Genomic DNA, 13269 nt, shown 5'->3' with positions numbered 1-13269 from the left:
TTCAGATCTCTTTTTTTTTTTAGTGCTATGAGAAATGCAGCATAGAGCTTGAGAGTTATTTTTTTAAGAACTGTTAAACGTTTTCTAAATTAAATCTCAACACCTAGACTTACATGGCTTTCATTGTATATGTGTAGAGGTAGCCTGTTTTCTTAAATCTAAAGACATAAGAAGCTTTATGTTGACACAACTGAGTGCACTGCATGATTGTGCTAATATAACTCTCTAGCTACATAAAAATTTTCAAGAAGTATAAAAATTAATCAAACTGTTATTTTGTGGATCATTTCTGGAAACATATTTTTCCATATTAAAAATGCATTAAACAATGCTAATTAGGTGTGAAAATTTATCTTTTAACTTCAAAAAGACATTTTTATTCAAATTCTATTTTAGTATTTTAAAAATATTTTATTGACAAATACTGTTTTTGTCTAAAGTCTGTAAATGTGGATCCTTGATAAATAGAAGAAAGAAGAATAACAGTTTTGAAGCAGAATTGAGGCAATATTGTTATTTTTCAGAACAACAGTACTTTGAAGTAGAAAAGCGACTGGCTCAAAGTCAGGAGAGGCTTGTAACTGAGACGCAAGAATGTCAAACTCTCCGTGAGGAGGTTAAAAAGCTTCGTGAGTATAACCGCGCATTCTTAAGACTTGACGGGATTTTAATTCTTTAGTCCAATGTTATGTTGAAATACATTAAGTTTTAAATAGGAGTTGAATACTCAACCATCAAATGCAATTATTACTTCTGCAAACAGGGAGGTTTTGTGCTTATGTATGTCTGCATTTTTAATGGAATTTTCTGTTCTAATGGGGAAAAAATTATAATAGTAATATGGTGGTTTACATATTTCTCTTCACAATAAACGCCTCTGACCCCAGTGACTATTTGAGGCTGCTGCAATACTGCCTAGTCCACCCAGTCCACTTACTGGATTTTTATTACAGACACCTCACTACTGTGTGTTCTTACCCAACAGATGAGCAGTTGAAGTCACTGAATGAGAAAAACAGACAGCTTGAAGATGCTCAGGATCGTAATGCATCCATCCAGGTACTGGAAGAACTAGGCAGTAAGACTTTAGCTTATCTGATGCCAGTGAAGAACACACTCAAATTCCAAGCTGGGCTGTGTTGATATCAGCACAACTTTGTATTGATGTACACGTCCAGATGGACGTGTGTACAGGAAAATTGCATGTGCTTCTCGTGTTGGTTTATTTGAGTAGAAGTTTATGTTCTAGCAATTGAAATTACAGGTGAACGTCTGTCAAAGCAGATGTTTTTTTTCATTTTGAATAGATTTGTTTCATCCCGTCTGAAACCTGTTCCAAAGTGACTTTAAGCTGAACCTGAAAAATCAGACAAAATTCATGTTACAGTTAATCTAAAGCTGAGCTGCAAATTAAAGAGGAGATCTGTTTTTCTTCCGTTCTTTCCCCTATCCTGGTACAGTTTTCCTTGCATTACACTGAGAAGTCATGGGGTTAAAGGATGAGTCACTTTGGATGACTGATCCAGCAGAACACTAATTTTGCAGCAGGAAAGAAAAACGTTATCATTATATTGATTCTTCCACAGTGAGAAGGCGGACATGATTGTTTTGCCAGAGGGCCTTACATGGGTCTGCCTGAAGTGGTTTGTATTGCCACCTTAGAAGACAAAGGCAATACTATGGCCTGTAAATAATCCAAGGCTATTGACTTTGGTTTTGTTTTGTTTTGTTTTTGTTTTTTTATGTGTGTTCATTCCTCGGTTACTCAGTTATCTTTTATTTAACCAAATAAAACAGTTTCAATGATCACCTTATCTAAAAAAGCTGTGTTTCAAAGCATGTTATAATTAGATGTAGTTTTGAACAGTTCTTGTTATTTGATTTGCATTTCTTTTAGGCCTTCAGTTCATTTCATCTGCTGTATGTACAAAATTTTTCATTTTACTCTTCATTCAAATACAATATCAGAATGATTTATGGGGAGAAAAAAAAAAGAGCTGAAACCTGTTGTCTCTTAGGCTCTAGAAGGGTGTGTTAACTTGAAATTGTTTGACTTGTTCCCAACACGACAGAAACAATGGACTTCAGCCATAGTTTCATCCTCTGTAGTTTAGACTGTTTCCGTTGTCCACTGTAGAAGCTTCTTATCCCAGTTTTCATTCTCTGGAGTTGGGTGGGATAGCATTTAGCACGCTTCCCTGTGATGGTAAGTGTAAATACTGGCTGAACTGTCTTAAATGCAATAAGCTTTCTCTGTCTTTATTGCTCTTTTTTTTTTTTTTTCAGAACCAATTAAGTAGAGAAAAAGAAGAACTGGAAGCTGAAAAGAGAGATTTGGTTCGAACAAGTGAAAGACGATCTCAGGAAGTTGAACATTTAAATGGTATAACCAAGAATATATTACCAAATTGGTTCATATGATTATGCTAAGTAGAACATTTCCCTGAATGATTGGACCACTATGGAATATCCAGTTTATATAGGCAGCTCCAAATAATGGATTATCAGGAAGCTATTTAGAGAAAAGGAAGCAAGCAAGGCAGGAATTTTTATGCCAGTTGCACAAAACTACAGTAGTTTGATAACTGATGTTTGGTTTTCTATATATAAAATCATAAAATATACAGTATTTCATTACACAGTGTACAATTTATACATTATATGTTGTTTGTTCTCATTCTTTACAATTCATTTAAACTTGGTCAGTAATGAAAACTGAGTTCTACATTTAGTTCTACAATTACCTTTTGATTTTAACAATGGTTTCACTTCTCCTTCCCCCAGAGGATGTTAAACGTTTAAATGAAAAGCTAACAGAAGCAAACACAGAAAAGGTGAAACTTCAGCTAAAATTGGATGAACTTCAAACATCAGATATTACTGTGAAGGTGAGAAGTTCCTATGTGCGTGGTATCTGTTAATGTTGTAATGTTACCAGTAAGTAGTTGTTTATATGTGATGTAATCATTTTGTCATTATTGACTTTGAAAGTAGGTCAAGCCTACTCCTGTTACTTATGATGAATGATTTTAGTTTAAAATTGATGGTTGGGCCTGGAAGTGGGAAATATACTCATGGAAGACAAGCAGGAGAGGGGAGCGTCGAGTTAGGCAAGCTTATCCAAGCCTCATCAGTAGCAACAGTGGCTGCTTCTGCCAGCTAGGAGGAAGGGCTCCACAAAGGCAGGTAGAAGGGAGAGAAATGATTATTTGTAAATGTTTCTCTGTGGGCAGAAATAACTCCGTAAAGAATTGAAAGGGTGAAAGGAAAAGAGTGGAGAAAAAACTTTGATACCTTAATTCATTTCTTTGAACTAGATATTACCCTAGTTAATGTTCCCAACTGACATAACCGTTGAGGAAACTAACTTATGTGTCAGGAAGTTCTTAGTCTGAGATTGGTAACTCAGTATTACCGATGTATTACCTTTCATTTGGTGTTATTTACCAAATTAAAATATATCATTTTTACTCTGATCATAGTACTTCGTTAGCTTCTTTATTTTCTAGGGAACCAGTACAATTACAATGTGTGATTTTCTTTTTAGTACCGTGAGAAAAGGTTGGAGCAAGAAAAAGAACTGCTACAGAGTCAAAACACTTGGCTGAACACCGAGTTGAAAGCCAAAACAGATGAACTTCTACATACTGCCAGGGAGAAAGGCAATGAAATCTTGGAGCTTAGATGTAATCTGGAGAACAAGAAGGAGGAGGTAATGTAATTTCTGAGTGCTTTTGCCAATTGTTTTTTTAAGTTATATTTCCTGATTACCTGAATTTAACAAAAATAAGTAATAGCTGTATTAAAGGAAAAAAATAGTGTGCGTTATGCAATTAGTAAGGAGTTCTTTCTTTTAATTTGAGAATTATAAGGAATACAAATGGTTATGACTGTCAAACTTTTAATGGTAAGCTAGAAATTTTGGAATCACTGATAACAAAAGGATAAAACAATATAATGTTATTGAAATGTACGGGAATATAATTCTTGATTGTGCAAGGGGCAGAAGAATTCGATTTAACTTTCTTTTGGAGGTGGATTGCTGATATTTTTGTTTTCCTGAATCAAAATACGTGCCAGAATCAGTGGCTGTATTTTGCAAATATTCAACTTTAGTGAGCTTCTGTTTAGGTACCTAAACAGTTGTTTTAACCGGGTCAATTGGTCAGGCTTTCTGTAGAGCTTACCTGCATTGAGGATTATGCAGCTATTTGGGTATACATAATATGAGCAAGGATTCTCACTATTTCATTTAGCTGAATGTGTTGGAGCCAAGACTGTTTTCTACTTATAAACCAACAAAGGTACCAGAAAGAGCATAAAAGTTTACATTTTCTAACAATGGGATAGGTATTTTCAAAACAAATTACTAATTTGTCTAAAATAAAGACAAATTTATACATAGTGTCCTCATTTACTGTTTGAACAGGTTTCCAGAATGGAGGAACAGGTTAACAGTTTAAAACAGTCAAACGAAAATCTTCAGAAACATGTGGAAGACCTTTTGAATAAACTGAAGGAGGTAAGGTAACTCGAAATACATGCGCAACAGCATTACAGTTGATTGTATAAAATAAAAAAAAGTGTGAAATAGAAATGATTGAATGCTCCCTCGCCCTGTGTCTCATTTACTAGGCAAAAGAACAACAAGCTGGTATGGAGGAAAGATTCCACAATGAACTGAATGCCCACATAAAATTATCTAATTTGTATAAGGTAAGTTTAACGATTCAGAAATAAGAGTATATTAGTATTACTTGTGGCTGATCTTAGGCTTAAGTGTAATGCAGGCCAATTTTTGTGATTTTTTTGGTGGTTGTTTTTTTTTTCCTCCTGCGAAGTAGAGGATGTGAGGAAGACTACCTTCCATTACAAAACATTGTAAAACATCCTGTCTTAGGCAACATGTTTGCATCATTTTTTAGTTTAAACAAAACTGGTTAAAATAGTAACTTTATGCTCACTGTTTTGGTGCTTCGTATTTGTATCAGTGTAGCTATATTTTATGATGTATTAGGAGTTAAATGTTGTTACATAAAAGATGGGTGGAAGCATTCTTTTATGTTTAGTAAAAGTTTACTTCAGCGAACACTGCAAGTGTTAGCGATCCAGTTGAGAAAGCTGAATGTCATGCATTGTGTCAAGCAGTATCTAAGCACGTAATTTTTGATTGTTTTGTCAGCTCAAAGTGAAAAATATTCCATAGTATGTTGAATAAGACAAAGATAGGTAAAGAGGCCAACTGAACGGTCTTTAGTTTGCATGTCAGGTTCACAGGCTAATTAGTTCTGTTTCCAGAGTTTTCATGCATAAATACCCACCTAGAATTAAGTGCGATAGAATGCTTGAATTCTGCATTAATATTGTGTCTGATCAGATGTTAGCTGATGACCCTTCAGCTAACAGTCAATAGCTAACTTTTCCATGCATCACCATTTACCTTTTCGTTTGGTAGTGGTTGTTGTTTTTTACTGCTTTCTTTGAATTACAGAAACACTGGGTTGAAGGGGCTTCTACTAAACATAAGGTTCGCTGTATGTTTGGAATTGCTGACTTGGTACTGAAGGCATCCAGATTTAGTGTCCTCACATGAGAGCCTACTCTGAGACTTTTCTCAATTTTATTTCAGTTATTTCCAATGGATTTGCAGAACTGCTGAAGTATTGTGAAGTCATGCACTCATGAGATCTTTAATTGGTAGCAAAGAAACATAAACTGTTTATATAAGATTTTTGAAAAATTAAAATTTTTAAGAATGATCAAAATTGAACATTGAAAATTTCTACAAATTGTTCCTGCTCTTCAATAAAGAAAAAGCTAGCACCACCTAAGCAGCTAAAGGGCATAGAAGCATACGTATTAGTTGGTTTTGTACTATTGTATCAGTGTCTTGACACTTCTTGCTCTCAGACAGTTTGCATCAAGTGAAAGTTAATTCAAGTGGAAACATTTGGCCAGTTCAGCTGAATCTCTTAATATTTTATTCAAAAATCTGTATGTTTATAATTTTTGGTCAGTTCAAGCTTTGTTCTATAGTTGCTCTTACTATGTAATAAAAGGTTAAATAAAATGCTTTTATTTAGAGTGCTGCTGATGACTCGGAGGCAAAGAGCAATGAACTGACAGGAGCGGTAGAAGAGCTGCACAAGCTTCTGAAGGAAGCAGGTGAAGGTAAGCTGTGAGTGAGAAATGGCAAATGGGAGGAACAGAACTTTTCTCCTTCTTCATAACTAAGCTGATGTATTGAAATACAGATATTGAGCAATTCTGAAGGGACAATCTCTAGGAATCTCTAGGGATAGAGAGATCAAATTTTGTAACAAAATTTTTACCATTTTACTACGTTACTATTTGAATTTACTTGAAGGTGTGTATGGGCAGGGGGATCTTCAAACATACCTGGAATTTTACTTTGGATTTTTAGGAGAGAGAAGCATATCTCTTCATTTTAGTTTCTTAGTTTTAGTTTTAGATTTCATTGATACATGGGCAGTTATTATTTTATCCCACTTCAGTGCAGAGGTGATAGGCAGCAGTTCTAACTTCTGTCACACTACTGAGTTTTCTTCTCAGCATGATCTTCTGCAGACTGTATAAAAGTCAAAGTGGAGTTTAAGGTTCATATGTCAACTTTGGTCTTTCTAAAGAAAAAAAAAAAAAACACTGCAAATTGCTTGTTAATTTTAGCTAATAAAGCAACCCAAGAGCATTTGGCTGAGTTGGAAGAGTCAAAAGCTGTAATGGAAAAAGAACTGGGAGAGAAGATCAGTAAGCTGGAAAAGGAGCTAGAGAATGCTAACGATCTTCTATCTGCAACGAAACGTAAAGGTAATATTAAGAGCTAAAATACACGAAGCCTCAGGCATGTTATCCTTACCAGTCTACCATGAAATTACTATGCTTTTATATCTATCTATATATATATTTATATTTTATAATATATATAGTATTTTTCCCCCAGTAGAAAAGTGCATTTCTGTCAAAATGTTTTCTCAAGTTCTTTTGTTAATCTGACATACCTTTTCAAAGAAAGTGGAAAGGAAAATATTTTCCTTAAGGCTGAATCATGCTGCTTGTAACGGTTTCCTGGAGAGTGGAGTGGGGATGGTAAACTATTCTTATTTTCCTCTTTACAAACAAAAAAACACCAGACATACCTGTCTTTAAATTTGTTTACCATTAAGTCTTGCTCAGTGTTAACTACTCTAGTTGTAAAGAATAGTCTGTTTGTTGAATGTTTGTAATATTGAAGGTAATTATGGGCAAGAGAGAATAGAGTAGAAAGGAACACAGAGGCATTAAGTGCGTTTGCTGTCTCCATATGTTAATGTAGTGAAAGTCAACAAGCACTCTGCCACTCTAAACCTCCTGCAGTTTGCCAAGAAATATGATGTTAAGCTCTGCTTCAGCTATCTCAATTTATTTACCTTCTGGCATGATCGAAGTCTTAAGAGTCTAATAGTAAAAACTGTTCATCATTTCAAATTAAACTGGTCAAAGAGCTTGATAATATATGAAAAGGAATATTAAGTATAATATCAATCACTTGCACATGTGTATGTATAATACAAAATGCAGAAAACTCTTGCACCAGTAAGCTTAAGAAGTTAAAATATGGTCACTTAATGTATAGTAGTTAAGAAAGTGCAAAGGTGTATGAGGACACTCTTTATATCAATAAAGAATATTTAAGATGGGAATTACTGCAACTTTTTAATGTAATTGGTGGGATTATTTATTCAGGAGCTATCTTGTCTGAGGAAGAACTGGCAGCTATGTCTCCCACTGCTGCAGCAGTAGCTAAAGTAGTCAAACCTGGAATGAAATTAACAGAGGTAAGTGAGAAGAAATTACTCAAGTTTCAAGGCCCTTGAATAGCCAACAGAGATGCACTAATAACAAAATTATATAGACTTTCATGCACAGTCTAGGGTTTGGTGTAATGCCTGAATGAAGCCAATGAAATCCTGTGTTTGAGGATTTTATTAGCTTTATTAGCTATGATTTTGGGATGTTTATGTGGCATAAATGACAGATTTTCCCTGGTATATCAAAACATTCGCAGGGTTGTTTGTTTGTTTGTTCGTTTGTGTTTTGAGCACATCGACTTTTTTCTGTATGGATTTTTGATAGGAGCTTTTCTTCTATTTTGTTTTTTCTTTTCCTTTTTTTATGCATATTTGCATAATTTAGGTTTGTTTTGCTGTGGCACTGACTTATTCTTGCAGAAAAAATGAACATATCCATGGAACTATTATTTTCCTTTTGTTATTGCTCATTCTGTCCATCCATTAAATAATTTTCTGTTCTTGCTGCTTTTTTTATACTTCTTTTGTCTTAACCTTGCTTGAGATTTATCCCTATTATGGGATATTCTTATTCTCTTATTATATACAGTTGCATATCTTTTATTATAATTATTATTCTTATTCTTTTATTATATACAGTTGTACTATAAATGTTTGCAGTTTTAAAATTAATAGGGATAACTGCTTTGCCATGGTATGACTCATAAGCACATTTTACTTGTCATACTCATTTCTTCGAAGAAATTAGTTTATTGCTGTATAAAGTTTGACTGCTCTAATAGTGTAATTACCAATGGTTCTTTGACACATCTGGACAGATGTCTAAAAAAAATCTTTTTTTGCAGCTGTACAATGCATATGTAGAAACTCAGGATCAGTTGCTTTTGGAAAAGCTGGAGAATAAGAGAATTAATAAATATTTGGATGAAATAGTGCAGGAGGTGGAAGCCAAAGCACCAATCTTAAAACGTCAGCGTGAAGAATTTGAGCGTTCCCAAAAAGCTGTTGCTAGTCTGTCTGCAAAGCTTGAACAAGCTATGAAGGTTAGTATAAAAGAAGGAGAAAAGAGCATGTAAAAATATTGAAAAAATTGATTTGTACTTCCTTAATCCTGAGTATAATCCTTCCTTAATCCTATATGTATAAAATAGATCTTTTGGTCAGCTGTTGCTGTGGGGAAATGTCCATTGAACTTTCTAGCTTGAGATTTATTTTCCTATACGCTGTATTTCACAGAAACAGCATTCTTCAGTAATTATTACATTGAAGGCTTAAATGCAGTGACTTATCTGTAATTCTTTGTGAAAGTAGAATTCTTTATAAGTAAATATCAGTATTTGTCAAAAAAAAACAAACCACTGTGGTGCCCATTTCCTATTAATTCAGTTCCTATTAGTTTTAATACGCACACTAATAGAGCATAAAACATCATGGCTTTTGATTCCTAAATAAGTGGAGTTTAACCTTTGGAGTGCAACTCCAAAGCTTTACTTCTTCAAGTAACACACTTTAGCTGAAGAGAGCTATTGACATATCTTTCTGGAAAGAAATGGATGATTGCTTTGTATTTCTGAATTGCAGGAAATCCAGCGATTGCAGGAGGCTGCTGATAAAGCCAATAAGCAGGCTTCCACGCTTGAAAGAGAAAACCAGAGACTGGGAATACAAGTAAAAGACCTTTCACAGCAGGTAGAACAACTGTTGCAATGGCTTTAAAATGTACCCTTTACAGTTTTTATTAATATGATACTGTATTTCTGAAGTCTTCTTGGAAGAGTTGTGTTTGAGAGCCCTAGTGCTATTAAAAAAAAATCTTCTTGGGACAATGCAGTATTTATATTTCTGCTAAATTAGAATAAGTTTATGGATGGAAGGGATGCAGCTTTAGCATAGTACTGTTCAACATCTGTCTGGAAAACTAAAGTATAACTTGTTCTGTTTGTTTAATTGGAGTGTCTTGTGATATTTTCAAAGAACAGAACACCAAGAATAGTTCCAATTTTGATGTGGTTTTCTTTTGCCAAACATTTCTATAATGCAATTATCTTACAAGGATGTGTTAATAGTAATAGTTCATGTGTTGTAGAAAAATATAATTTCAAGTACTTTTTAATACCGTTTTTCAGAGCAAACTTCTAAAGCTGTGTGCAAGTCTTATGCTAGAATGTTCTCTTCCAGATTCGTGTCCTTTTAATGGAACTTGAAGAAGCTAGAGGCAATCATGTGATTCGTGATGAAGAAGTGAGCTCTGCTGACATCAGTAGCTCTTCTGAAGTAATATCTCAACATCTAGTGTCTTACAGAAATATTGAAGAACTTCAGCAGCAGAATCAGCGTCTCTTGGTGGCTCTTAGGGAGCTGGGAGAAGCTAGAGAAAAAGAAGAGCAAGAAACAACATCATCTAAGTAAATTATCTGTTCTTTCTAGTAAAGTGCTTATACTAAGTAGTAACAGGGATTTATTCACGTACATTTTGCTTCTTATTGTTACTGATTATGTATATTTAAGTGCATATATGCCATGAACAACTATGTAATCTGTAACGGCAATTAAGCAACATTGTCTTGGTTTTTAGATTAAAATTGCTTTATAGATTTATATCTTAGCCAAATAAAAAACTGATGAAAAGGAATGATAAGTAATATTTCTTCCAAAAATTCTTCCTAAACATTGTTTTTTCAATCCAGAGATGCAAGAACACACGCTGAAATGCTAGTCTTTTATAATAGGAGTAGATTTGTGTGAAAAACCTTGAAAAAAGATTTGTGTGAAAATGTGTTGTTCAAGAAAAATATTTGTCATTGAAAAACTTCACTGAATATTCATTTCAGCAAATGTAGTTACACACTGAGCTGTTTTTCAAACAAGGAAGATTAAGTTTCCATTCTTGTTAGCTTAGAAAAATTTGAGTGTGCACATCTGTTTCACTAGCTATAAAGCCCACAGATAAAATAATTCTGTATTAAAAGCTTGTAATATGATTTTCTGTTCACACTACTGTTTGAAGTTACTTACATGAGCAGAATTACCTCTATTCTGCTTTTTCATGGAAGAGACCTACACTCTTTTAGTCATCTACAAAATGACAAGACCAAAGGCCAATCTTCCCATAAGTTTTCTCAAAATTCTCAGGGATGCTTAGCTTTCAAAGATGCAGTACGTGTACACTGGAAGGCAAAATATAAGGATTATGTGTAATCTTGGTAAACCTTGCTGTGTATACTACTAAAAAGAACTGGTCTTGGTTTCAGAATTTCTGAGCTTCAGAGTCAGCTTGAGGAAGCTCTCAATGAGCTAGAAAAACTGCGTGAATCACGTCATCATCAGCTGCAGCTTGTCGAGTCTATAGTTCGTCAGCGTGACATGTTTCGCATATTGTTGGCACAGACCACAGGAGCTGTCATTCCTTTGCAAGGTAAGCTTCACGTTTCTGTACCACTCAAAAAATAAATAGAAATAAAATTGTAATTTGTTATGAGCTTCCAGTGATGATGCTAAAATGTTACCAGTAACTTGTTAATCTGGTGTTCAACTTTTACTTACTAGAAAACCCATGACTTTAGATTTAGGCACCTGATTCTATTTGTGCAGTGTAATAACTTACCACACAATGACTGAGCTGTAGTGGTGATTACATATGTGATCTGGTAGCATGTTGTCCTATAAAGAATGGACAACCAGTTGCTTTCTCAGTAGTGCCCAAGGCTTTCCTAGGAAATGTGGTATTGTTCTTAGCCATGTTTAAATATGGTTATAGGATCCTTTGGCAAGCATTCATTCAATTGTTGCCTTTAAAAGCCCTTCCCATTTCTACCCTTTCTATTTTATTCTATTTTTTAGCATCAGGCATGCTACCAGAGGAGATTTCTCTTACATCTACTCCAAAGCGCTCAAGCATACCTCAGGCCATGTCAACTCCTGCTCCAGTGTCAATGAATGAGTCAGTGGAGACAGTGGAGGCTAAGGCTGCACTTAAGCAGGTATTCTTTTCAGTAAACACTATCATGGTTTTCACTTTTGTAAGCACTTCAACATCTATTCTGTGATGTAGTTGCAGGAAGTTTTTGAGAACTATAAAAAAGAAAAAGCAGAGAATGACAAGCTGCTGAATGAACAAAATGAAAAGCTTCAAGAGCAGGTCACAGAATTAAGGTCACAAAATGCAAAGATATCCACACAGCTGGAATTTGCCTCCAAACGGTAAATCAGTTATTCAATTGCATTACCATATGTGCATGTTCTTTGTCAATAGAGTCACGTTGACTGCTTGATGTAAGTTGCTCTGGGAGAGTTGTCAATTAAATGTTAAGTGTTGTCTATTCTGTTAAGAACACAAAATCATGAAGGTGGGATCAAGAACCTACTTTCTAGATGAGTGTGCCACATAAGGCTATCAGAAAACTCACACACGTGAAAATGAAACATGGCTGTGTACTTACACCTCTTAAAAATAAATTAAAAACAAAATACGGTCACAAACACACTGTGCTTTGTTCCAAGTTATGAGATGCTACAGGATAATGTTGAAGGCTATCGTCGAGAAATAACATCTCTGCATGAAAGAACCCAGAAACTCACAGCAACAACTCAGAAGCAAGAGCAGATTATTAACACTATGACTCAAGACCTGAGGGGAGCTAATGAAAAACTGGCTGTGGCGGAGGTGAGCAGTATATTGTATTATAGCCTCAGATATTCTGAGTTTGAAGAAGAATTTTTCATACAATTAAAAACTGTCAAAATTGAATGTGTGGATTTTTGAAATGCACCAGCTTTACATTTGTACCAGTTTGTGTACATGTATGTCATTGTATTTATGGGTGCCTTTGTAACATTCCAGAAAAAATCTCAAGTACTGACTAAAGATGGAGTGAAATGTACAAGGTTGTTTCAAAACTCATATTTACAGAGAAAACAAAGTGATTAGTAAAACAGTTATGGTCTTAATGTTCTTGGCCTATTTGCATAAATCTTAATTTACAATCTGTAATCTTACATACAACGCTTGTTTTTTTCATGAGTATTAACAGATTATAAAACTAGTATTGTCCAAATTAAAATTAACAAACAGATTTGGGATTGATAACAAAGTTCTTGTTATTTGTTATCTTAAAGGTGAGAGCAGAAAACTTAAAAAAAGAGAAGGATATCTTGAAGTTGTCAGATGCACGTTTGACTCAGCAACGTGAGTCTTTACTGGTTGAACAAAGAGGACAGAACCTTCTACTTACTAATTTGCGAACTATTCAGGTATGTGGTATTATTGATATGTTAAATCTGGTCTATCTATCAGAGTTAGCAATGAATACCAATTGAAATTGACTTCAACATTAATGGAATTTGTTCTGAAAGAGGATATTTCTTTTTGGTTACAAGTTTGACACTGAACGTAAATTACTCGAGTAACTTGTTTAAGCAAGTTTGTCATTCCTGTCCTGAATTACGATACTCAGGACTTTAT

General features: G+C 34.5%; 1 protein-coding gene across 3 annotated transcripts in view; it reads left to right on the top strand.

The window, feature by feature from the left end:
• The window catches only part of TPR (translocated promoter region, nuclear basket protein), a 44815-nt gene that overhangs the window by 1022 nt on the left and 30524 nt on the right, over positions 1-13269 (top strand). For all 3 annotated transcript variants that reach the window (XM_080602318.1, XM_080602317.1, XM_080602316.1), the window contains exons 2-19: positions 525-629; positions 986-1059; positions 2287-2383; positions 2785-2888; positions 3548-3712; positions 4430-4522; positions 4636-4716; positions 6084-6171; positions 6688-6828; positions 7744-7835; positions 8654-8851; positions 9390-9497; positions 9987-10213; positions 11060-11223; positions 11649-11788; positions 11860-12008; positions 12309-12471; positions 12924-13058. In XM_080602318.1, coding sequence (XP_080458444.1) covers positions 525-629; positions 986-1059; positions 2287-2383; positions 2785-2888; positions 3548-3712; positions 4430-4522; positions 4636-4716; positions 6084-6171; positions 6688-6828; positions 7744-7835; positions 8654-8851; positions 9390-9497; positions 9987-10213; positions 11060-11223; positions 11649-11788; positions 11860-12008; positions 12309-12471; positions 12924-13058 — 2324 coding nt within the window. The remainder of the gene's footprint in view (positions 1-524; positions 630-985; positions 1060-2286; positions 2384-2784; positions 2889-3547; positions 3713-4429; positions 4523-4635; positions 4717-6083; positions 6172-6687; positions 6829-7743; positions 7836-8653; positions 8852-9389; positions 9498-9986; positions 10214-11059; positions 11224-11648; positions 11789-11859; positions 12009-12308; positions 12472-12923; positions 13059-13269) is intronic.

This window comes from Anser brachyrhynchus (assembly GCF_964034855.1).
Source record: "Anser brachyrhynchus genome assembly, chromosome: 8".
Classification (NCBI taxonomy): domain Eukaryota; kingdom Metazoa; phylum Chordata; class Aves; order Anseriformes; family Anatidae; genus Anser; species Anser brachyrhynchus.
This window is presented reverse-complemented; position numbering and strand designations above follow the sequence as displayed.